Here is a 27430-nt window from a genome sequence, read left to right as displayed (position 1 = left end):
ATATCTGCCAACATTTCTTCCAGCCTGAACAGTGGAATTGAGGAAGGAAAGTTAGTTTAATTGGTAAGCATTAAGTCACATAAATTATATTATCTATAAAGAATAATTTAACAGGAAAGACAAAATTCACAAAAAAAAAAAAAAAAAAGAAAATTTTCAAGCATCTAATTAACTCATGTAAACCAACTAATTCATGTTGTGAGCCGTAAAAATGAGTTTAGGACAATACAGGCATACTCCACTCATAAAACACATTAGGTTCCCAACCACTGCATATAGCAAACCCTTTTTTTTCTCTCTCCTTACCTTTCACCTGAAGATGAACGTAATGGTTTCATGAAGTTTTGAAGCAGTCACGTGTGCATAATACACAAACGAAAACTGCAGAACAATTTTTGAAATGAAAAAATTATTAGATATATGAAGAGCCAAAGGCTTCAATTCGGCGACATAAGACTTGTTTAAGTTAAGGGATATTACATCCCATATAGTTTCTTAGCCGAATAGAAACGCAAAGAGTTTCATGATGAATGAATTATGCTTGGATACTGCAGCAACTGACAGTTGTGAACTTAGCTCCTAGGAGCTGTATTACTGTTCTACATTATGAGAGAAGGTCACTACCCAGATCGGTTTCAACCTTTATTGAGGTCTCATCAGTGAGTAGGTAGACTTAGTTAATATCAAGTTTGTAGTGAACAGAACTTACAACCCTTCCAGGTATTGCTGAGAGGTGGCCTAATAAATTATTAGATATATGAAGAGCCAAAGGCTTCAATTCGGCAACATAAGACATGTTTAAGTTAAGGGATATTACATCCCATATAGTTTCTTAGCTGAATAAGAAACTCAAAGAGTTTCATGCCGAATATAACATATTCGGCATGAAACTCTGAGTTTCTTATTTGGCTAAGACTTAAACAAGTCTTATGTCGCCGAATTGAAGCCTTTGGCTCTTCATATATCTAATAATTTATTAGGACACCTCTCGGCAATACCCATAGAAGGGTTGTAAGTTCTGTTCGCTACAAACTTGATATTAACTAGTCTATCTACTCACTGATAAGACCCCAATGAGGGCAGAAACTGGTGCGGAGTGGATCTGGCTTTGAGAGGCCTCCACTTGGAGGTAGGTTTTTGCCTGTCTCTGAGTGGGCCACCGCTGAGATTATGGCTTTGCATGGTGGTGGGGTGAGCCTGCCACTGGGTAGAGCCAATGCTGAAAAGTTCTTCTTGGTGACAGGGTGAGCCTGTCATCGAGTGGAACAACGCTGTTGGGCAATCTTTCGGGATCGTCTTATATTTTTAGAGCCTGCTTCACCTATACATAAGGTTGAAACCGGTCTGGGTAGTGACCTTCTCTCATAATGTACAACAGTAATACAGCTCCTAGGAGCTAAGTTCACATTATGGGTAAATATCAAGAAATACCTTGACGAGCAGAGAAAAACAAGTTATTGTACCTCTGTACCGAGCCCTGATAAGACCTCATCTCGACTACTGTGCCCAGATTTGGTCACCTCGGTTCCTTCTCGATGGGGAGGAGGTCGAGAGGATCCAGAGGCGAGTGACTAAGATGATAGCAGGTCTATGGAATGAACCATATGAGAACAGGTTGAAGATTTGTGGGTTGCAGAAACTAGTTGATAGGCGGAAAAGGGGAGACATGATCGAGACATTCAAATTGCTAAAAGGATTCTATAGGATTAATTCAGATGATATTTTTGAGATCAGGACTGGTGGTGGGAGAACTAGGGGACACCCATGGAAGCTGGGCAAGAGCGTGGTTAGCAGGGGTGTTAGAGCTGGCAGAGTCTGTTGTGGGTGCTATGACAGTGAGCGAGTTCAAGGCAAGGTATGATAAATACTGTGAGAATGTTGAACAGCTGCGTGAACATGATGTTTAGGGCCTCCCTCGATGAGTCTAAGGACTCCTGGAGTAGCCCGTGGTAATAATAATAATAATAATAGTGATCGAAGCTTGCTCCACCTTTGACATGAGTTGCCTCAGTTTGCACTACCTTAAGGGTCAGTTGCTGCAGTATCCAGGTATTTGCTTACGCTTGGAATCGCCGAACTTTATATAGTTTCTACTATATTCGGCATGAAACTCTGAGTTTCTTATTCGGCTAAGAAACTATATGGGATGTAATATCCGTTAACTGAAAAAATTATTCTGAATAGCTTGGCTTAAAGCAATGATGGCAAACCTTTCAGGTTTGGCATTGTCGTGAAAAAGCTGGTCGAAAAAAAAAAAAGAGTTAATTATCATGGCAAGACCTCCCTTTCACAAAACCCCAACAATGTCATATTACTATCTACTATTCCTAGATTTATTCTTATTCACTATTCCTAAATAATGCCCTTCAACTTTCTAAATATCTTCACTACCACCACTCCTGAGATACAAAGAATGATGGGTATTGTCTATTCTATAATTGCAAGTTGTTCTGAGCCACCTTTGTGTAAAGGAAGGAAGGAACTGTCTTGGGACTCTACTCTGCTAGTGCTCTTGGGCTTTTTTTTTTTTTTTTTTTTTTTTTTTTTTTTTTGTAATTTTAATACACAGACAGATATTCCACCTAATCATATTACTTGCATCAAGACTTTGCAACATTCTGAGGGTACTTCCAGCTCATCTGCCTCTATTCTCATATTTGTGATTGCTAAATTATCCATTGCGTCATCTCCAATTTTGTGATACACCACCACAATATAATCACTCAATTATTCAACTATTTCTTCTGCTGCTATCACCTTCCATCCATCTGCATACATTTCATTCATTCGAGTTTCCCTTCAAGAATCAGTCTTCAAATATGTGAATTTGTAAATAATAATTGGCATGTTTTTTTTTTCTCTATAAAAAGTCTTTAAGTCCATATTTTGAAGTTTGTTTAATGTTTATGCATCTCCTAACCCAGATGTGAACCTGTGAGTAATAAGATAGCATGTAAGATTCTATAATTATTGGCGAGTTAATAAATATATGTAGAATATTCTATTAACAGATAACTGTGTGTTATTCATTCTGAATAAGTAACATTAGACACATGTTGAAAATATTTAATTAAGATGGATTAATTACAAATATTTTGATTCATGTATACTGGATCATCAAACTGTTTTACTCTGATGATGATCCATAATATGTGAATAGAAATTTGTAATTAATCCATCTCAATTAAATATTTTCAACTGTGTCTACGTGTTACTTATTCAGAAAGGATATTCTATATATTTTACAATTGGTACCACTAGTAGAATCTCGCATATCATCCTACCAAATCCTACATTGGTGCAGTCTAAGAATATTTTATCTTCACATACATACCTTCTCTATTATTGCTATTTTGGAAACTTCCATGGAATCAACAGGCTCATCATGTGAGGCCCACTCAGCCAGCAACAACATGTCTATCACAATGAACTTTAAAAGTAATTTACACTACTTGCATTCACAATGCACTCCAACAATGCATTCCACTCAACTCTCCATATAAAAAAATCTACTCCTCACACCCTTCTTCACCACACCTTTATAAAATTTCCAGGGATGGCCTCTTGTTCTGCCCATCTTAGCAATTTCTTCTGTATTAATCTCATAGAGACCTTCAAGTTAGTTAAGAGATTCTATCATAGCTCCTCTTTTCCTCCTATCCACCAATTTCTTCAATCCACATTCACTCAACTACTCTTTATAACCAACACTCCTGAGTCCTGGTATCACTTCAGTCATTCTTCTTTGGACCAGTGTTTCCACATCACAATGAAAACTAGGTAACCAAATTGGAGCATAATAGTCGACATATGGTCTGACCAATGCCTTATATAGAAGCACCAGAAACTTCTTATTGCTACATGTCAATGAACTTTTAATTATAACAGCAATATGATGTGCACTCTTTGCAACACCTGCTGTGTGCCCTCAGAAATTGTCCACTGTCTACCATCACTCCAAGATCCCGAATCTCATCCACTTCCTGAAGTACAGCTCCACCAATATACACAGTACATAGCCTTATTTCTGTCCCAAAGTGTAACACCTTGCATTTATTAATATTAAAACTGCAACCCCCATTCATTTGTCTCATCCTGAATTAACATCAGCACTATACTTGATAATTCTACCTAACTTTGCATCATCAGCAAACCAAAGATCCCCAGTTAATCCATATGAAATATCATTAACTAGTAAGTTAAACAGTAGAGCCCCAAGAACAGAACCCTGAGGCATGCCACTGGTCACCTTCCATTTCTGAGACAACACTGCTCCATCATACACAACTTCCTAGTATCTTTCAGAAAGCTAATCTTCAATACATTTAACCAATCTACAATCTAATCCCATTTTCTGCACACCAATCTGTGGTAATCACAACCAAGATATGTAATAATCTATCAAATGCCTTTCTAAAGTCCAAGAAAAATCACTATATATGAATCTCCCTTAACCAACACGTGTCACCATATAAAACATAAGATCTGCCATTCACAAACCCATGCTATTCTCTATGAACATCATAGAGAATCTTATGTCCATCACTCCAATCCTATATTCTATTTCAAATGAATTTTTACAACTGCAGATATACAGACCAGTCTATAATTGGAAACCTGTTCTTGAACCATGCTTGTGGAGGTTTTATTTTGCCTTCTTTTCCACTCCTTAAGAACCTTCGCCACTGCAAGACTTTCATTATATAACCAGGGCAAGGACATGGCTAACTCTTTTGTACATTCTTTTAAAAGATGTGGTGATATGTCCTCCATTTTTCCAGCCTTATTAACATCTAACTCAAGCAATACTTCATACACCTCTGATTCGTTCACGTTTTCTCCCCTTCTACATGTTGCATAGCATCATTCACACCAATATGATATAGACTGATGAAGTGGTCGTTAAATAATTCCACTATACCATTTGCTATGGTTACTCTGCTACCATAATGTCACTTTTCTAGCCTGCACTTTATATTCTTCATGCATCTGTTCACTGCAAACAGTCTTGTACTTCATCCATAACTTCTTTTGTAACACTTTTACTCGATTTTTGAGTTTATTGATTTTTCGATTTCTGAGTATATCACCAAATCTAACACCAATAATCCTCATGTTGTTTTTTCCTTCAGGAACTTAACAAATTCTATCCTTGTTACCATACACTATCTCTTCTTTCCTTTCCATATCCCTATAATCATTAACAATACCACCCCACCCATCTCTTCACCCTCCTATTCTTTCAGAAAATTATCATCATCAAATTCCTGCCATGTACCCTCAAGGGGTGTACAGGATATGATAGTACTACATGAAAAAATTACATCATTACTAACTTCCTATCTACAATTTTCCTCCAAATCAGTCTGTTACTTGTCAAGACTCCAACATTATCAGATCTTATATTTCTATCGTCTAAGGCACTTTGTACCGTATCAATCCACCTATATCTTGGTCTTCCTCTGGGTGGTCGTTTTCCTGCCAACCTCGCAGAGAATACTTGTTTTGCTAATTTTTCCTCTTCCATTCTATTTAAGTGACCATAACACCTGAGATTAGCTCTGCTAACGCATTCCTGGATGCTGACAATGTCAAGTTCTTTCCTAATATCCTGGTTTTTAATATGATATTGCCATTGATACCATCTGTTCATGCCTCTAATCTTTCTCAGAACTCTCATATCTGCAGTCTCTAGTCTTTGGTCAAGTGTTTTACTTCTGACCCAGCTCTCAGATCCATAAGTTAAAACTGGTTTGACCATTGTCTTGTAGACAGGTAATTTAGTGTTGCGACTAATTTCTCTCTTATTCCATATGAATTTATTCATTTGACTTCCCATACCAGTTTTGCTGATTCTGTTGTCTATTTCTATATTGAATTTACAATCTTCACCAAAAATCGTGCCTAAGTAGCTGAAATGTTTCACTTGTTCCACATTCTCCATTCACAACACAGTTTTCAATGATTCTGCCTATTTTCATTGTCTTTGTCTTTTTATTGTTGACCTTCATACCATATCTATTACAACAGTTATTCAATTTAGTCAGAAAATCTTGCAGACTTGTTATACTTCTAAATAAATCTGCTACATCATCCGCATAAAGCAAACAGCTGACATTAACATCTCCAATTTTGATATCAGGTTTAATACCGCTTTCCTTCATAATGCGATTCATATAGATAATAAATAACAGAGGGGATAATGTACATCCTTGTCTCACACCAGATTTAACATTAAACCATCTTCCTGTACTTCCTTCAATTCTAATTGCTGACTTACAACTCAAATAAAGACTAAGTATTGTTTGATATAATGCCCCATTGACACCATATAACTGTAGCATATTGAATATGCTTCTCTCTTGGCACCTTGTCATATGCCTTTTTCAAATCTACAAAACTTAAATACAAATCTTTGTTATATTCTCATGATTTCTCGACTATTTGTCGTAAAGTGAAGATCTGATCCTGACAGCCTCTATTTGGCCTGAATCCAGCTTGTTCTTCACCCAACTTTTCTTCCACAATTCTTCTCAATTGTTTCTCAAGTATACTTGCATAGATCTTGCCAGGAACACTTAGTAGGGAAATACCTCTGTAATTCTCAGTTTTATTTCTCTTTTTATATATGGGCACTATGAGAGTTCTACTCCAATCATCGGTAATTCATCCCTCTGTCCAGGCTTTCTGAACTATGCAGTGCAGTGCAGCCACTGTAAGACTCTCATACCACCATACTTCAGCATTTCTGGTCAAATATCATTTACTCCTGCTGCCTTTCCACATTTCAGGCCTTTGATGGCTTTTTCTACTTCAATTATGGATATGTATTCCTGACTGTATGCCTGTTGAGTGCTATTTACCACTGTGCTATCACTGCTTGTTTCATTTAGCAATTTTTCGAAGTTATTACTCCATACTTCAAGGATATCTTTTTCTTCCGTTTTCATGTCACCTTTATCATCTCTAACTCCTTTTACAGAACTCTTTCCTCCATTCCTAAGCTTCTTCAACAACCTCCAGAATATTTTGTCACCTTCTTGATATTTATTTTCTATATTCTTGCCAAAGTCCTTCCATGACTTTTGTTTAGCTAGTTTTACACAGTGTTTAGCTTTCTTACATTTGTCTCTGTATTCTCTAAGAGCACAAGCTGACTTATTTGCCAGGAACTTTTGATATGCTTTCTTCTTTTCCTTCACTGCCTCTTTAACACGTTCGCTGCCTCGCTACTTTGCCATAGTCTGTTCCCGTACGCCGAACAATTTCACTTCTTCAAGGTCAGTACAGTAATCTCGTTGCCGGCGGTAAGCTTCATACAAGTATACTCGTAGCTAGCTTGTGCGGTTGGTTTACCAACTACGAGTATACTCGTAGTTGGCAGCGAACGTGTTAACTTCCTGTGTCCACCATGGAGTTCTAATTTTTCTATCCTTGCAGGCAACTTCACCACATGCCTCTCTAGCTGAATCAATCAGGGCTTTCTTCAAGGCTTGCCACTGAATCTCCAAGGTTTGATTCATGTTCTCAAACTCTTTCATTTTTTCTTCAATAATCTTTGCATATTTTAGTTTACAGTTCACATCTGAGAGCTGCTCAACTTTTATTCGCTTTAAAACTTTCTTGCATGTTATTCTTTTCAATATGAAATTCAATTTTATCCTGCTCAAGACTAAATAGTGATCACTTCCAATTTGAAATCCTCTGTACACTCTGGTGTCCTGCACAAGGGAGAAAACATCACTATCAACAATAACATAGTCAATGAGACTTTTCTTATTCCTAGCATCTTCTCTCCATGTGAATTTGTGCACATTTTTATGTTGGAACATGATGTTAGTAATAACCAGTCCATGTCCTGAGCAGAAATCCAACAGATACTTGCCATTATTATTAGCTTTGCTCTTTTCTCGAAATTTTCCCAAAATATTTTTGTGTGTCTCACAATCATTTCCTACTCTGCTATTTAGATCCCCAACAAGGATCAACTTTTCCTTTTTCATCAGAAAATTCTATATACTACCATTTCAAGTCCTGACAGTATATCATCCTCAGTCAACCACTTTACGTACTGATTTGATCAATGCTACAAACTCAGTCGCTTTATTTCTGATACTTTGTACAAGCATAACAATTCTCCACTCTTTCAGGCCATCTCATCAATAAACTCACTCAGTACTCTCTCTCTGCTATAGTACACTTCTGTCTTCATTCTGACTATTTCTGTTTCCCTGATCCTAAATCTGATTGTACATCATCTCCACCATTTTGCACTGCATTTCTGCCAGCTTTAATCACTTCCTCACCTATCCATCTCTTCTAGTCCTTTCGCAATCTGCTTCTCAACTTCTGACTCTCAGCAGTGCTAATTTCATATGAACCCTGTGTAGTCTTAGTAAACAACAGTCTAAATGACTAACATGACCAACACCAAATCCATTCAAACGCTTTCCATCAGCTTTGAATCCTTCTAATTTCCCATTGAATTCATTCCATATGTATGTTCACAAATTGAGCACACTCTGCCTGACACAAGTCAGTCATCTTGTCATTCAATATCATTGCTCTTCTTCTCAGTTCACTACTGCCATATATGGGCAACAAACTAACCACTTATCAAATAACACTATTATCAATCACCTCCTGCAACAACTTCTTCAGATCTTTTTTGCACATTCTTTGTCTCACTATCCAAGTGGGACAAAACACCCACCAATACCACTAACTTTGACACCCGTTCCTTCTACTATGCAAAGCATCTGATATATTAATTTTATTGTACCACCTGTAAAACATGTCTTATGCACCTTATTTTTTTTTTTTTTACAATTTTATGTCATTGTTTTTTTTTTCTCATGCAATTACAATTATTTCTCCTCTCCTGGCTGCCCTCTGCTCTACACATAATAGAAAGAAAATTCTTCCCCTTTTACAAGGATAGCAACATTTTACCCATTAAACAATACCTTAAAAACATGTGATATTTTATCAAAAAGTACTGTCACCTTATCATCACTGAGTTATCTGAATTTCTTGTGTATTTCCTTCTCATTCAGTGTTTCCTCCTTTTTACTCGAATTTTGTACAATACCTCATTGATAAAAAGGGCTTAACAAATACACTTGACCACTCAACTGTGGCAAGTAGATTTCATCAGCTGTAAGTAGCTGCAGACCAGGCAAAATAAATATTTTTTTGTTTAAGAAAACAGAAAAATCATCATAATCAAATTCCTGCCTTGTACCCCAAGGGGTGTACAGGATATGATAGTACTACATGAAAAATTTACATTAAGGTCATTACTAAACTCCTATCTACAATTTTCCTCCAAATCAATCTGTTACTTGTCAAGATTCCAACATTATCAGATCTTATATTTCTATCTTCTAAGGTACTTTTTTACTGTATCAATCCACCTATATATTGGTCTTCCTCTGGGTCATTTTCTTGCCAAACTGGCAGAGAACACTTGTTTTGCTAATCTTTCCTCACCCATTCTATTTAAGTGACTATACCATCTGAGTTTAGCTCTGCTAACTCATTCCTAGATGCTGACAAGGTCAAGTTCTTTCCTAATATCCTCGTTTTTAATATGATATTGCCATTGATGCCATCTGTTCATGCCCCTAATCTTTCACAGGACATTCATAACTGCTGTCTCTAGTCTTTGGTCAAGTGTTTTACTTCTGACCCAGCTGTCAGATCCATAAGTTGAAACTGGTTTGAACACTGTCTTGTATACAGCTAATTTAGCATTCCGACTAATTTCTCTCTTATTCCATACGAATTTATTCAATTGACTTCCTACCATGCCAGCTTTGTTGATTCTGTTGTCTATTTCCATATTCCATTTACCAACTTTTCCTAAAAATCATGTCTAAGTAACTGAAATGTTTTACTTGTTCTATAGGTTCTCCATTCACAATGCAGTTGACATTTTCAATGCTTCTGCCTATTTCATTGCTGACCTTTATACCATATCAATTACAACAGTTATTCAATTTAGTCAGGGAATCTTGCAAACTTGTAGCAGATTTATTTAGAAGTATAACATCGTCCACATAAAGCAAAGAGCTGACATTAACATCTCCGATTTTGATATCATGTTTAACCACTTACCAGTCATTATGGATCAAATACACATACTCATACGCTTCGTATCCATCACATATTTCAATGTAATATAATTGGTATTAGAATTTTAATATGCACTTCACATCCATGATAAGCTTGACGTCTATAGACATCTTGGGCAGTAGAGTGGTTAATACCACTTTAATTCATAATGTGATCCATATATATATATAACAAATTACAGAGAGGATAATGTACATCCTCTTCTGACACCAGATTTAACATTAAACCACCTTCCTGTACTTCCTTCAAATCTAATTGCTGACTCACAACTAAAATAAAGACTAAATATTGCTTGATATAATACCCCATTGACAACATATAACTGCAGCGTATTGAATAGCTTCTCTCTTGGCACCTTGTCATATGCCTTTTTGAAATCTACAAAACTTAAATACAAATCTTTGTTATATTCTCATGATTTCTCAACTATTTGTCATAAAGTGAAGATCTGATCCTGACAGCCTCTATTTGGCCTGAATGCAGCTTGTTCTTCACCAAGCTTTTCTTCCACAATTCTTCTCAACTGTTTCTCAAGTATACTTGCATAAATCTTACCAGGAAACACTCAGTAGGGAAATACCTCTGTAATTTTCACATTCAGTTTTATTTCTCTTTTTATATATGGGTACTATGAAAGCTCTACTCCAATCATTGGGAATTCGTCCCTCTGTCCAGGCTTTATGAACCATGAACTTTATGAACTATGCAGTGCAGTGCAGCCACTGTAAGACTCTTAGACCACCATACTTCAGCATTTCTGGTCAAATATCATTTACTCCTGCTGCCTTTCCACATTTCAAACCTTTGATGGCTTTTTCTACTTCAAGAATGGACATGTATTCCTCACCGTATGCCTGTTGAAATTTTTTTTTAATTTTTTTTTTTTTATTATTTTTTTTTTTTTTATATCACTGCTTGTTTCATTTAGCAATTTTTCAAAGTAATTACTCTACACTTTAAGGATATCTTTTTCTCCAGTTCTCATGCCACACTTTATGATCTCTAATTCCTTGTAATTCTCTTTCCTCCATTTCTGAGCTTTCTTTCTTCAACAACCTCCAGAATATCTTGCCACGTTCTTGATATTTATTTTCTGTGTTCTCACCAGTCTTCCTATGACTTTTGTTTAGCTAGTTTTTACAGTGTTTAGCTTTCTTACATTTGTCTCTGTATTCTGTAAGAGTAAAAGCTGACTTATTTGCCAGGAACTTTTGATATGCTTCCTTCTTTGCCTTCATTGCCTCTTTAACTTCCTGTATCCACCATGGAGTTCTGATTTTTCTATTCTTGCAGACAACCTCACCACATGCATCTCTGGCTGAATCAATCAGTGTTTTCTTGAAGGTTTGGACCCTGTTCTCAAAGTCTTTCATTTTTCTTCAATAATCTTTGTGTATTTTAGTCAACACCACATATGAGAACTGCTCAATTTCTATTCGCTTTAAAACTGTCTTACATGTTATTCTTTTCAATATGAAATTCAATTTTATCCTGCTCAAGATTAAATAGTGATCACTTCCAATTTCAAATCCTCTGTACACTCTGGTGTCCTGCACCAGGGAGAAAACATCACTATCAACAATAACTTAGTCAATGAGACTTTTATTATTCCTTGGCTCTTCTCTTCATGTGAATTTTTGCACATTTTTATGTTGGAACATGCTATTAGTAATAACCAGTCCATGTTCTGAGCAGAAATCCAACAGATATTTGCTTATTATTAGCTTTGCTCTTTTCTCGAAATTTTCCCAAAATATTTTTGTATGTCTGACAATCATTTCCTACTCTGCTACTATTTAGATCCCCAACAAGGACCAACTTTTCCTTTTTCATTGCGTCAGTTGCTTTCTCTAAAGCCTCAAAAAATTCCTCACTTCTATCTTAATAGAACCTTCTGTGGGACCATAGGCACAAGTAAGACTCATTGTTCAGTTCCCCATTCTTATATTTGCCCACATCATCTTGAATAGCAGGCAGCCTCTACTTGAGGCTGCCTGCTATTCAAGAAGATTAGCCTTGTATTTAGTGTTGAATACTGTGGCTACACCTTCTTTTCCTTGATTGTCATTACCTGAGTATAACATTTTGTATTTATTGCTCAAAAAGATCTCACCAGTTTTTGTCTTTTCTGTTTCAGTCACCCCTATTATGTCGATCTGGTACTTATCTAATTACTCAGCTAGCTCCATTTCTTTGCCATTCAGGCGCTTCTTATGTTGAATGCCGATCTTTAACTCTGGTGACGTTGAGTTGAGGTGTGTGTTTTCGGATTTGTTCCAGTAGCTGACTTTTCACTGTTTGCCCTGGTTCCCTGGTGAAAACAAGGGGGGGGGGGCTTGTTTAACTGGGAAACACCCCAGCCAGCATATTTTGTATTTTGGTTCAAGCCAATTAGAATACAATTTGGTCGGCTAAATCCCAAATTGCCAGCCCATTCTCATTCGTTCAGTTCCCACATGATTGCAGCAATTATACAGCAGAGTTACATTCCAATCGGCCTGCACTTGTGAATATAAAAGAAAACCACTACCAAAAGTGTATAATTTATACAGACTCATTGAGCTCTTTAAACAGAAGAATATGTATAATACAAAGGGCCATAACAGTAACAAAAATTAAGCAAATGACATTTTCAAAATAAAATGTTTTTACTATTCTGACTATTGTTATAATTTATTGACTTGCTTGTTGGAATGATTCTCACACAAAAGAAATGTTTTTCCCAAACATGATACAACATTAATCACTTAATGGAACTCCTACTGACTTATGGGGACATGTTAAAAAAAATGAGGAGGTCTTTCGTATTTTTTGTGGTGAGTAGGGTTTTACATAATTTGTAGAGCCTTACAAGTATCTTCTTCTTCTTCTGCAGCTTCTCCCACTTAAGTGGGGTCACTGTTTCTTATGAGTCTCCTCCACACCTTCCTGTCTTGGGCTGTCACCACATCCAAGTTCTTCATCTTCAAGTCCTCTTCTACCAGCTCCCTCCATCTCTTCTTTGGCCGCCCACGCTTCCGCCTTCCTTGCACATCCATCTGCATGACCCTTCTTCCCACATATTCGTCCTCCCTCCTCATCACATGACCAAACCATCTCAACCTTGCCTCCTGTATTTTCGCTCCTAAGTTCGTAACTTTCACTGTTCCCCTGACATAGTCATTTCTCAGATGATCCTTTCTGGTCACACCGCGCATCCACCTAAGCATTCTCATCTCTGCTACTTCCATCCTGCTAATGTTATTTTTCCTCAGGGCCACAGTTTCTATAGCATATGTCATAGCTGGCCTCACTACTGTCCTATAAATTTTGTCTTTCAGATTGATCGGCACCCTCTTATCACATAACACTCCAGCCATCTCCCTCCAGTTCCTCCAACCTGCTTGTATCCTGCATCCCACTTCCTTCTCACCTCCTCCATCTTCTTCCACTGTCGAACCTAAGTATCTAAAGTCTCTCACCTTCCTGATGACATTTCCTTCCAGCTCCAGGTCTGTCTCCTGGCCACCGCCCACTGCGCAACACATATACTCTGTCTTACTTCTGCTCAGTCTCGTACCTCTCTCTTCCAGTACTTTTCTCCATCTTTCCAGTTTAGTTTCCGCTTCTTCTCTTGAATCTACACACAGCAAGATGTCATCTGCATACAACATTGTCCAAGGTGCATCTTCTCTCACCTCCTCTGTTACCACCTCCATCACAATATTAAACAGAAACGGACTTAATGCTGACCCTTGATGCAAGCCAACTGTTACTTGAAAACTTTCTGTCTGTCCCAAACAGGTCCGAACACTTGTCTTCACATTTCTGTACATTTCCTGCACCAACCTGACATATTTCTCCGGCACCTTCTTCTCCCTCAGACACCTCCAGACTTCTTGCCTTGGCACTCTATCGTATGCTTTCTCCAGATCAATAAATACCAGATGTAGCTCCCTTTGTTTCTCTCGATATTTTTCCATCATCTGTCGTAACCCAAAGATAGCATCTGTTGTTGATCTACCAGGCATGAAGCCAAATTGTTCCTTTGCAATCTCCACCTCCTCCCTCAATCTACCATCAAGAACCCTTTCTAGGATCTTCATTGTGTGGGACATCAAGAGCCTTACAAGTATGAAATACTTTAATGAACTGCTTTTTATTATTATTATACAGGCACACTCATCACAGGAGACCCAAACTATCCACACAATCTATCATACCTCTCCTTCAACCCATTAACAGACAAAGCACTCACAAGCGACATTGACAATCCATTCCAATCTTTCACAACTCTCCAAGCCAAAATTCTAGTCCTCACACCCCTACTTACTACACCTTTATTCAACTTTCAAAGATGACCCCTCCAGTCAAGTTTTGAAACATTTCCACTGCATTAATTCCATAAAACCCTTTAAGCAACTTAAATGTTTTTATCATAAACCTCTTTTTCTCCTACCAACCAAATTCTGCAATCCACATACTCTCAATCTGTCTTCATATGTAACATTCCACAGACCACTCACCTCTGAATCTTCTCCACGCTGCTTCCACATCCCCAAGAAACCCAGGAGACCAAATTTGAGCACAATAATCCAGATATTTGGCCTTATAAAAAGGAATAACAACTTCCTTATCTACTTGCTAGTGTTCTTCAATAGCCAAATAATCTTATGGACTACCTTACAAACCTTAGCAATATGTCCTCTAAACTTTAACTCTGTCTACCACCACCACCACCTCCCCTAATTCTTTAGCTTCCTCTATTTTGTGGAGTACAGTGCCACCAATGTGATACACAGCTCATAACTTGTTTATCCCTGTAATTATCTCTCAGTAGGTGTATAAAGTCCATATCCTTCCTGCCATGTGATCCTTCTTCTTTCCCATCTACATCTCTATAGTTGACGTCCCCAATAATAATCACTCATCCTGTACTTATACTAATTTGGCAATGCATATCTTTCCAGATCATCTGTGGAACTCCCTGACCAATAGCAACAACCAACTGTATATTTTGTCTTACTGGTGTTAATCTCACACCACCAGACTGCTCCAAATGAACAGCCACTCTCCCACCTACCTCCTATTCTTTTCGGCTGCAATTCATCTGTTATCAACAGTATCACACCACCCCATCCTATCTTCCCTGAAAACACTAAAACCTTCACATTCTATCCCTGTAACTACATCATCTGATGTTAACCAATGCCAAAAACCTCTCCCTCTTGTTCCTAGTACTTCTGGCATTAGTATAACTGTCACATCCTTTTAGTCCCCACCCATCTGGGTGCCTTCATACAAACTGCTTAAGTTTTCCTCAATCTCAATTCACCTAACACCAAAACCATTTAGATGCAAGAAAGTGCCCCAAGTGAGGAATGAACTCACAACCTTCAGATTATGAGACAGACTGTGCTACTTTTTAAATATTTATCACTTCCAGTAGTTGCCTATTTAATTAATAAAAACTGATTGAAATATACCTTCCCATGATGGTCCAAGTTTTTTCACTTGGTTATACTATAAATTAAAGATGCCAAGAAATTATAGTATTGGTTTAACCCTTTCCAAGAATATAATTTCATAGCAACTTTAATCCTCCCATGATCATTTTTCTTCTACTGTTTTTTCTTTTAAGGTTACATGTCATCAGCATTCATAGTGAAAGATTTATGGAGACAAAAACACGTGTTGGTACACATATCGACATGTGTTTTTATTTCCATAAACCCTTCACTATGAATTTTCTTTTATTGGATGCATATCAAGACTGGGATTTTTTTTCCCCTGATTGGCAAAGCATTATTTATATTGTAATTTCTCCTTTTATATCAATCTGCTAATCTTATTATTATATTGTCCCCTAGTAATAATAATAATTCACTAATGCCATTTAATTTCCAAAGGGAGCGAGAGAGGCTGTTTTAGTCCCGTCTAACTTTTGGAGACTGAGAGATAATCAAGCTCCACCTGCGCCAATCAGTGATAGATGATCCATACTGTCAATGATATTAAATGACACCTGCCATCTCATGGTCCTAACACAATACATTACTGTCTGAAATAGTGTGGGTTCTATGGTCAATTTATTTGAGTTTAGAGGATCAAATACCAGAATTTTCTTAGTCCCCCCCTTTTCTCTCTCTCTCTCTCACTCACACACACACACACCATCATAATCAAAAATCTTACACATTTAGCCATCTTCCAGGTCAAGAATCTGAGTAAATATTTATTAGGATTGGGTAAGTAACCTTATCTGTGTTGTATATTTTGTGAGCCAATTGCATGTGTTGCCAGTCAGTGTTTTACAAAAGGAAACACCCTACCACATCCATAGAGGAACTAGCCAAAATGTCCTAATAAACATTACTCCTATCCTAGACAGTAAATATTTCACTTTATTTCAGTAACATTTATAAGGAAGCAACCACGATTATTTGTAAATTCAATTTATACTGATACAGAAGTACTCATAACTAAATTAAAACATACTTGTTTGAATAGCATTTGCAAAGCATGATTGATAACAGAACAGTCTGAAAATTTATATTTTCTGAATTTGAAAGTTATGTGCTTAATAAATTATACTAACTATATTTTCTGGAATTTTTTTTTCTTCTCATTATGCATTTTATTACACTGGCATACAAAATTCACACTGATAATACTTACTCTGGATAGCCTTTCCATTTTAAATAATATTCAACACTGCCATCATTTATTCTTTTATCTAAGACTTTTTCCACAATGTATTCTTCTTCTTCTGATTCTGAAGAACTACTACTGCTCTCAGAAATTACTCTTTTCCCCATACTTTTACATGAAAAAGAAACATGAATATTTATTCATTCATTAATTAAACACAATAAACACTTTAAACAATATTCAATACAGCCAACAATTTTATATAAGATTGTTTTTCCAATGGAAGAGCCTACTACTCTCAAAATATTTTTACATTAAGAAAAAAAACAAAAAACAAATATATATATATATATATATATGTGTGTGTGTGTGTGTGTGTGTGTGTATTCTTGATCTTCTACTCGATTGTAATAATACATTTTAAAGAATAAATTTTAAATGACTTTAAACAGAGATAAAATATTAAATTTTAATGATACAACTACTTTCAGCCTTTTACAGCCTTCTTCAGGTATCCACTAAAGGTAGAACACAGATGTTACAAAAAAACTGAGAATTACAGGCAAAAAATGCAATACATAATTGACACAAAAATGTTGTGTTTTTTTAAGTCATTCTATCTAACATGCTATTGTTTGTTGTATGCATGCTTGCAGGTTCTCGTGAGTGCCAGTATTGAACAACTGCAGTATGGCTATCAGAGATGTTATAACTCAAATTGCTGTTCAAATATTCAGGATTAAGGAGGATTTCTCTGGACTCCACGATTTTCCTTTCAAACTCATCACTACAACGAAAAATGTTGTCATTTTATTACTGTGTTCTACCTTAAGTGGATACCTGAAGAAGGCTATAAAAGGCTGAAACTAGTTGGTATCATTAAAATTTATTCTTTAAAATATATATATATATATATATATATATACATACACACACATGTATATTATTTGTGAATTCAATTTATACCGATACAGAAGTACTCACAACTAAATGAAAACATACTTGTTTGAATAGCATTTAAGGATGATATATGGCATATAAATGCTATTCAAACATCTCAACAGCAACCTGAGTTACAACTATCGAACTGTCATTGTGCTGTTATCCAATATTGGCATACACGAGATTTTGAGCATATGCATATGCCCAACAATGAAGTCAGAGAGAGAATGCATTTTTGAAAATTATGGAGACAACTACTGTGTTTGAATAAAAACTTTAGTTTAATATAACTAAAATCTAAATTCGACGTTTCGACCTTTATGTCAAGGTCATCTTCTGGAGCATACCACTATACACAGGAAACAAGCTACACCACAATCAAACTGGTTTGTTAAAGATACTGACCAACCGCTACAACAATTGTTGGCCTGACCTCTGGTGGGGAAAAAAAAAAATTATACATCAACGCTAGAGTCCTATTATTAGTGTTATCTGTTGGTTGTAGAAATACATTGGGCGCAACAACAAGTATCTATCTATATACATATATTAACATCATGATTATACTTGTACATTCCAGCCAGTTGGTATGGAATGGTTTCTAATACTAGCTGAAGATTGGCTAGAGTCCTGACTTATGCTGGATCTTATATAATATATTAGGTAGGCTGAATGTGTGCCATCCAGATCCTTGGAATTTTCATGCCATCTTTGTTGTTGATATTTGGGTGGTTTATCAGGATTTTGCAGGCTTCCTTAAATTTCCTTTTATGCCAGGTTTTTGTGTGGTGTAAAGAGTGGGTGCTTTTCCAGTTGATTTGGCGTAAGGTGTTGAGCACGTGGTCTGAGAGGCCTGCTTCACCATAATGGTTATATTTAATGTGTTCTTTCTTGCATATAGGGATTGTCCGTCCTGTTGCACCAATGTACGGTAAGTTACAGGTGCAGCAGATGCAATAGACTCCAGGATGTGCTAATGGGAGGAGAGAATCCTTAGAGGAGTTGAGTATGGTTTTAAGTTTAGTGGGTGGTTTAAAGTGGTATTGAGGTTATAATGTTGTAGGATTCTGTTTGATTTTTTCTGATAACCCTTTAATGTATAGGATGGCTATGGTTTTACTGTAATCTAGATTCGTTTTTGTTGTTGTTTTATGGAGTATTTTATTAATAGTAATTTTGTTATAGCCATTATTTATGAATGTGTCGCTGATGATTTTTAGTTCTTGTTTCAGGGCTTGCTGGTTAGAGCAAATTGTTGTAGCTCTGTTTTTAAGGGTGTTAATGGCTCCATATTTTTGTGATGGGTGGTGATATGAATTAGCATGTATGTATTGGCCAATGTGTGTCGGTTTTTGGTAGACCATGAAGGATAGACTGCCCGAAGAAAGACGTGTGACTAGTGTGTCTAGGAACGGGAGCGAATTTTGATTTTTGATTTCGATGGTAAATCGTATGCATTCGTGTTGTTTGTTCAGGTGGCTAAGGAATGTGTTTAGCGTTTGTCGCCCATCAATGACACAATTCTCCTACTACAGAACAAATTTCCGCCCGATATTATGACCCTCTTTGCCCACGTACTACAGTGCGGTTACTTCGTGTGGCAAAACAAATTTTACCTACAGAAAGAAAGTACAGCCATGGGCTCACCACTATACCACCCCCCAATCGCCAACTTCTACATGGAAACCTTTGAGCAAAGGGCTCTTGATTCCGCCATGCCAAGACCGACAGTCTGGCTTAGATACGTTAATGACGTGTTCACGATCTGGCCGCACGGGCGACAAACACTAAACACATTCCTTAGCCACCTGAACAAACAACACGAACACATACGATTTACCATCGAAATAGAAAATCAAAATTCGCTCCCGTTCCTAGACACACACTAGTCACACGTCTTTCTTCAGGCAGTCTATCCTTCATGGTCTACAAAAACCAACACACACTGGCCAATACATACATGCTAATTCATACCATCACCTATCACAAAAATATGAAGCCATTAACACCCTTAAAAACAGAGCTACAACAATTTGTTCTAACCAGCAAGCCAGGAAACAAGAACTAAAAATCATCAGCGACACATTCATAAATAATGGCTATAACAAAAATACTATTAATAAAATACTCCATAAAACAACAACAAAAACGAATCTAGATTACAGTAAAACCATAGCCATCCTATACATTAAAGGGCTATCAGAAAAAATCAAACAGAATCCTACAAGATTATAACCTCAATACCACTTTAAACCACCCACTAAACTTAAAACCATACTCAACTCCTCTAAGGATTCTCTCCTCTCATTAGCACATCTTGGAGTCTATTGCATCCGCTGCACCTGTAACTTACCGTACATTGGTGCAACAGGACGGACAATCCCTATATGCAAGAAAGAACACATTAAATATAACCATTATGGTGAAGCAGGCCTCTCAGACCACGCGCTCAACATCTTACACCAAATCAACTGGAAAAGCACCCACTCTTTACACCACACATAGTATGAAAGGAAATTTAAGGAAAACTGCGAAATCCTGATAAACCACCCAAATATCAACAACAAAGATGGCATGAAAATTCCAAGGATCTGGATGGCACACATTCAGCCTACCTAATATAATATATACGATCCAGCATAAGTCAGGATTCTAGCCAATCTTCAGCTAGTATTAGAAACCATTCCATACCAATCGGCTGGAATGTACAAGTATAATCATGATGTTAATATATGTATATAAATAGATACTTGTTGTTGCACCCAATGTATTTCTACAACCAACAGATAACACTAATAATAGGACTCTAGCGTTGATATATAAGTTTTTTTTTTCCCACCAGAGGTCAGGCCAACAATTGTTGTAGCGGTTGGTCAGTATCTTTAACAAACCAGTTTGATTGTGGTGTAGCTTGTTTCCTGTGTATAGTTGTATGCTCCAGAAGATGACCTTGACATAAAGGTCAAAACGTCGAATGTAGATTTTAGTTATATTAAACTAAAGTTTTTATTCAAACACGGTAGTTGTCTCCATAATTTTCAAAAATGCATTCGGATCACCGTGTAAGCTTAAAAGAAAGGATTCAGAGAGAGAATGTTTTTAAATACACAAATGTCAATGCATTAATGTTGAAATGTATATGCTAACTTTTTGTGCTGTTTAGAGTAAATTCTTTTACAGTTTTTGCTGGTTATTTCTATTATTTATTTTTTTGCACCTGAACAAGTCTGTTAAAGACAAAACTAGTCATGCCATTAAAGTCTGCTTTTTATTTCCCATCTCGGTGTCCCACTCATTTAATCCTAAAAATATATATATGCATTCATTTATTTTGTATCCAAACACAAGTGTTACAGTAGTAAGTAATTGGTACATTATTTACAACAAATTAGGATACATTACAAAAGAGAACAGCTTAAATGTAATAGGTAAATCATACAGGGAATAATAAGTAAAATACGAAAGGAAAAAGAAACTATACATAAATTATATACAATAAATGTGGTCAGATGTTCCTTCAGTATCTTGTGTAATCAATTGCTCTTTCTGTGCTGGATATAAGGTCCTCTTTGGTGCAATTATCTGGTCCAGTGAGGTAGCCCCATTTGATGAGGTTTTGTTTACAGCATCCTACCATTTGTAGTCGGCTGAGGGCTTTTCCAAGTATTCCAGTCCAAGTAGGTGCCACGCGGAAGATGTTCAGCTGTCGGAATACCAGTATTATTCTCAGGGTATATGCAAACCATTGTTGAAGTCCTGTTTCTGGAGGTTTGAAAGTATTCTTTCAATAGTTGCTAGAAAGCTATGTCGGGATGAGGCACTGTAATATAGCCAAACAGTGAGAATGCAGATCTCTGAATTGAAGTGGGTGCAATAACAGTCAAAGTGTCTTAATGGTTTGGCTTTGGACAGACATTCTGCAATTAAGCAGCAGCTTTCATTCAATACTGGGTCAAGTTTTTCAGCATGGCAGGATCTTGCCCATACAGGGCAGACATATTCAGCAGAAGAATAGCAAAGGGCCAAGGCAGAAGATCTCTGTGTGCTAAGGTCTACACCCCATTTGGAGGTGGTGGTGGTGAGCTTTCTTAGTATACTGTTTCTTGCATTAACTTCTGGCTCTGTTTTTTTTCCATGTGTATCTTATATGAAAGAGTGTGATCGAGAGACTCCAAGGTAGACTGAGTTTCAGGAATGTTCTAGATTAGAGCCTTCCCAAGAAATCTGTAGCTTCCCTATTGTTAAGGTGGAAAAGGCCAGTCTGGGCTTTCAAGAGGTTTGGTTTTAATTGATTACTGCTATAATAGGTGGTTAGACTATTTAAGGCAAGCGATAGAGTAGTTTCAATGAATTTGAAATTATTTGATTGATTAGCTATGGCAAGATCATCAGCATAGATAAAATTTCTAGTTCCTGGAAATATAGGGAGATCATTGACATAGATGTTAAAAAGCAATGGTGACAAACACTTCCCCGGGTAGTCCAGTAGCTCTTCCTACCTGCCAGGTCCACAAAAAAGCATCTGTTTTCCCAAGAGTGATTGGATTAGGAGGACAAGGTGACAGTCTCTAGCTATTCCCATATACTTTATATTTCTGAGTGCGAGATGATTTATGGTATTTTATGCTGCAGTTCTACTGCTCCTGTGTTTTTGCTCATAACCATTTTCTACGAGTGAGGTTGAGAATTTGTGATGTACAGGATTTGCCTGATCTAAAACCACTCTGCTCAGGCAGGATGAGGTTTGATTAGGGATTGGAGCCTATTCAAAATTAATCATTCACAGAGTTTAAAGAGGTTGCTGAGTAGTGATATAGATCTATACTTTTTCGCTTTGGTTGGAGTTTTCCCTGGTTTCAGAAAGGCCACCACTTTAGCATGTTTCCAGATAGTGCTATCCTGGGGGTTCTGAGACAAGTGTTGTATAAGTTTAATAACCACTCTTTAGTTATAGATCCAAAATGCTTAATTTGTTCATTACAGATATCAAGGCCTGCAGATTTTCTAGGTTTTAATAAGTTTATGGTAAAACTGAGAACTTTTATTGTTAAAAGACCATAAGATTTAATGATTACAAATACAAAGAGCCAACAAGGTTTCACTAGCCACTGTCTAGCATTTTCAAAGCTGTACTGGTGTGAAAACAAATGCATCAAGTTACATGAAAACATACACTTTAGTAACTGTTAGGCCGCTACATTTGATAATTCGTGTTTGATGGCGTGCATGCGTTCGAATGCTTCAGTCAGAATCCGGTACATGACCACATGTTGTGTAGTTTTTCGCATATTGTAGTTCTGTTGAGCTGAGAGAATTGATGAGATATTTCCATATGTCTTCAAGAATAGCACCTTGAATTCTATTTAAATTATTGCCTGTGCGTAGCACCACTGCTGCTTCTTTGAAAGTTCTGTGTCTGTAGTCATTCTCGATGTAAGGCATAGAACTGTTTTTCCAATCTATAATGTGATTTGATGTTGAGAAATGATGAGCTAAACCAGATGTGATGATTCTATTATGATTGACATCCCCCACGTGTTCCTTCTGTCTTATTTCAAAACTTCTAGAGGTCTGTCCAATGTAAGAAAGGTCACACATGCATTGAATTTCATATACTCCAGGAAATTTGAAGAAAGGTACCTCATCTTTGGGAGATCTTAAGACTTGCCTGATCATGGTAGTTGGTTTAAAAACCACTCTGATGTTATGAGCTTTTAACATTCTCGTCACTTTTGTGGAAACTGAATTAATATATGGAATGACAGCTGTGGACACATATTGGGACTTCGTTCCACATTGTTGGGGGTTGTCTTTAAAAAGCAATTTGTTTAAAATTGTTTTTTAAGACACTTTTTCAACTCACTACATAATAAGATCAAATTCACTATGGAACTGGAAAAGAACAAAGAACTACCCTTCCTTGACATGCTAGTTAGGAGAGAAGATAACAATGTCCAACTGTCCATTTACAAGAAACCCACAGATACAGGTAGATATCTACATTATTCGTCAAACCATCATAGATCACAAAAACACAGCATCATTCATATGATTGTAATAGAGCCTTAAGGTCTATTTCGAAAGAAGGAGATGTATAGAGAGAACTGTCACAAATAGCTAACACTATCTCTGAATGGATACTCTTCTAACATTTTAAACAAATTGCTTTTTAAAGACAAACCCCAACAGGAAAAGAACAAAGAACTACCCTTCCTTGACATGCTAGTTAGGAGAGAAGATAACAATGTCCAACTGTCCATTTACAAGAAACCCACAGATACAGGTAGATATCTACATTATTCGTCAAACCATCATAGATCACAAAAACACAGCATCATTCATATGATCGTAATAGAGCATTAAGGTCTATTTCGAAAGGAGATGTATAGAGAGAACTGTCACAAATAGCTAACACTATCTCTGAATGGATACTCTTCTAACATTTTAAACAAATTGCTTTTTAAAGACAAACCCCAACAATGTGGAACGAAGTCCCAATATGTGTCCACAGCTGTCATTCCATATATTAATTCAGTTTCCACAAAATTGGCGAGAATGTTAAAGCTCATAACGTCAGAGTGGTTTTTAAACCAACTACCATGATCAGGCAAGTCTTAGCAATTCTAGGAAGAATGATATCGTGGGATAAAAATGGGAATAGAGTGACTGATGCAGAGGACATATTGGAATTGTTCAATGAACACTTTACTTTATTGGAGAATTTCATCCTAGAGAAGTCAGCTTTAATGCCAACGGGATAGGGCAGGTTCGAGGTTTAGAGGTACAGGAGGAGAGTGTTTCAGATACTGAGTATACTCTGGATTTCAGTAAAGCTTTGGGATTGGATGGTATTTCACCACAAGTTTTGAGAGAATGTGCTAGGGAACTGATAATGCCTTTAACCTGGCTTTTCAATGAAAGTCTGGCTGCAGGAAAGGTGCCCAGGGAATGGAAAGAAGGTAAGATAGTGCCATTGCATAAGGGTGGTAACAGACTGGAAGTGTCTAATTATAGGCCAGTTTGTGTGTCATCAGTAGTTAGTAAGATCTTGGAGAAAGTAGTGAAGGACCGTATACAGCATCAGGCAGATGAGGGTAATGTTATCCGTGAGAGTCAACATGGATTTGTGAAAGGGTGCTCTTGTTTTAGCAATATGCTAGCCTTTTATAATAAAGTTACAAGAACATTAGATGAGGGAAAGGCATATACTGCAATTTTCTTAGACTTAGCGAAGGCATTTGACAGGGTGCCACATGATAAGCTGATATTTAATTTGCAGCACATGGGTCTGGATTAGTCAACTGGATTCAGGATTGGCTGTCTGATAGGTATCAGAGAGTTGTGTATGGTGGAAGAGTTTCAAGGAGGCAGAGGGTTACAAGTGGGGTCCCACAGTGCTCAGTACTAATACCTATATTGTTTAACCTTTATATCAATGACATTGCCAGTGGATTGCAAGGCCATATGCAGTTGTTTGTGGATGATGCGAAGCTGGGAAGGATTATTAGTAATAGTACAGATGCCCTGCAAGAGGATTTGAATAAACTAGATAGATGGGCAAATGAATGGGGGAGGGTGTCGGTTTAATGCAGCAAAATGTAAGGTCTTGAGGTTTGGGAAACATCGATGGGATGCTGCATACTCTATGGGAGAAGTTATACTGGAGCAAGTAGGGGGGGACAAGAGATCTGGGGTTGATGATTGATAGAAACCTGAAATTTACAGGACATATTGCAAAGGTGGTGAAGGCAACACAGAGGATTGCTGCAGTTATGAGAAGGACAGTGACCTGCAGAGATAAAAGGGTTATCATTCCGTTGTATAAGTCTCTGATCAGACCACACTTAGACTATTGTTCTCAGATTTGGTCCCCAGGATTTGAAGGGGATAAATTAACTGTGGAAAGGGTATAAAGATGGATGACAAAGATGGTTTCCGGACTGTACAATTTTGGTTATGAGGATCGGCTGAGGAAATGTGGACTGCAGAGTTTGGTGGATAGAAGAAAGAGAGGTGATATGATTGAGACTTTTAAACTGTTGAGAGGTGGTTACAGGGTTAACACTAGGGAGTTCTTTCGCTTAGTTGAACAGCAGGAAGGAGTGATGACAAGAGGCCATCCCTGGAAGTTACGAAAGGAAACTGTGAGCAAGAGGGTGAGGAATGGTTTCTTTGCATGGAGGGTGGTTGAACCGTGGAATGCATTGCCTGATGGAGTGGTGAGAGCGAGAACGGTCAATGAGTTTAAGGAGTGGTATGATAGACTTTGTGTTTCTTAGGGGGGGGGACCTCCCCTCGATGAGTCTTTTGACTCCATGGAGGCCTGAATAATAATAATAATAATATAAATAATATTTATGCAACAGTCTTCCATGCTATCAAAAGCCTTAGCAAAATCCAGAAGTATCACTGTATCCATTTCCCTTGTCTAACTCAGTGGTAATATTATTACAGGATGTGAGTAAGTTGCCGAAACATGATAAATGGATAAATCAGTTCTTTGCATCACCCCTGTGCAAAGGGATTACCATACATCCTTTCCACTCCTGTGAAATCTTTCCTGTTGTGAGACTCATTATAAGGTAATTCGATGATTTTAGATGCTAAAAGAGAAACTCTTAATATCTGTGCTGATATCCCACCAGTTCCTATTGCACAAGGGTGCAACAGGAACTGGAGCAATCTCTTCAGATACAGTTATTCCTTACATTTTATGCATTCAATGGAGTTATTCTTTCAAATTCATTCTTTCTTTTACTTGCAGCATAACAATAGAATTCTTTTGGGCTGCCTTTAACTTGAAGGGTCAGTTTCTTTTCATATTCAGACTTAGCATTCCATATAACACTTGCGACTCTTCTGACCTGCTGCTTATAAGTATAACTAACATCATTGTTATGCACATGGTATTCCCTCCACATCATCTTTTTCTTAGGAATCTCTTGCTTAATTAGATTACATATCCATTTAATTTCTACTCCATTCTTCTAAGGACACTATCCAGGGACATTCTGATATCACAATTTAAGTATTTTTTTAAACACTTCCCATGCACTGTTGGAAGTTTTTCAACCTTGGTTATACTATAAATTACATATACCAAGAAGTTATATACTTGGTTTAATCCTTTATTCAAGTGTAAACAAATAAAGTTTGAGCTTAAAGTATTTTCAGGACTGGGACAACTCGTATATAGAAGCTAATGACTTCACATCACTTGTCTTAGCATCCCATAATGCAAAGCACATATCCTTACTGACATGTATAATACTATGCATTATGGGAAGGGTCACTACCCAGACTGGTTTCAACCTTTATTGAGGTCTCATCAGTGGGAACCAGACCTAGAGGGTGACACTATGATTGAAGTAATGCAAAAGTCATTTTCATATACAAATAACCAACAAGTGTCACACCTTATTATTAAAACACTTTGGATTAGAGATAGTTGGAAGTTTTTCCACTTGGTTATACTATAAATTAAAGTTACCAAGAAATTATATACTTGATTTAATACCTAAAAATACTTCAGGCACAAACTTTGTTTGCTTACACTTGGATAATTATTATAGGAGGGAATATAAGAGGGCAATTATTATGGAGGATTTCAACTATGGTAACATTGATTGGAAGGAGGAGAGGACACATGGGAGAAAGGAATTGGATTCTATGCAGTTATTAAAGGATAACTATCTGAGACAGCATGTAATGGAAAACACTA

The 27430-nt window shown here is 37.0% G+C and overlaps 1 protein-coding gene across 3 annotated transcripts in view; it reads right to left on the bottom strand.

Moving 5' to 3' along the window:
- The window catches only part of LOC150100190 (chromobox protein homolog 5-like), a 112479-nt gene that overhangs the window by 71011 nt on the left and 14038 nt on the right, over nt 1-27430 (bottom strand). For all 3 annotated transcript variants that reach the window (XM_090403294.1, XM_090403295.1, XM_090403296.1), the window contains exon 2: nt 16795-16935. In XM_090403294.1, coding sequence (XP_090259420.1) covers nt 16795-16935 — 141 coding nt within the window. The remainder of the gene's footprint in view (nt 1-16794; nt 16936-27430) is intronic.

The sequence above is a fragment of the Typopeltis vanoorti genome, chromosome 13 (genome assembly GCF_054136105.1).
Source record: "Typopeltis vanoorti isolate ZY-2024b chromosome 13, IOZ_Tvanoo_1.0, whole genome shotgun sequence".
Classification (NCBI taxonomy): Eukaryota; Metazoa; Arthropoda; class Arachnida; order Uropygi; family Thelyphonidae; genus Typopeltis; species Typopeltis vanoorti.
The sequence above is the reverse complement of the archived record's forward strand: the minus strand, read 5'-3'. Positions and strand labels throughout refer to the sequence as shown.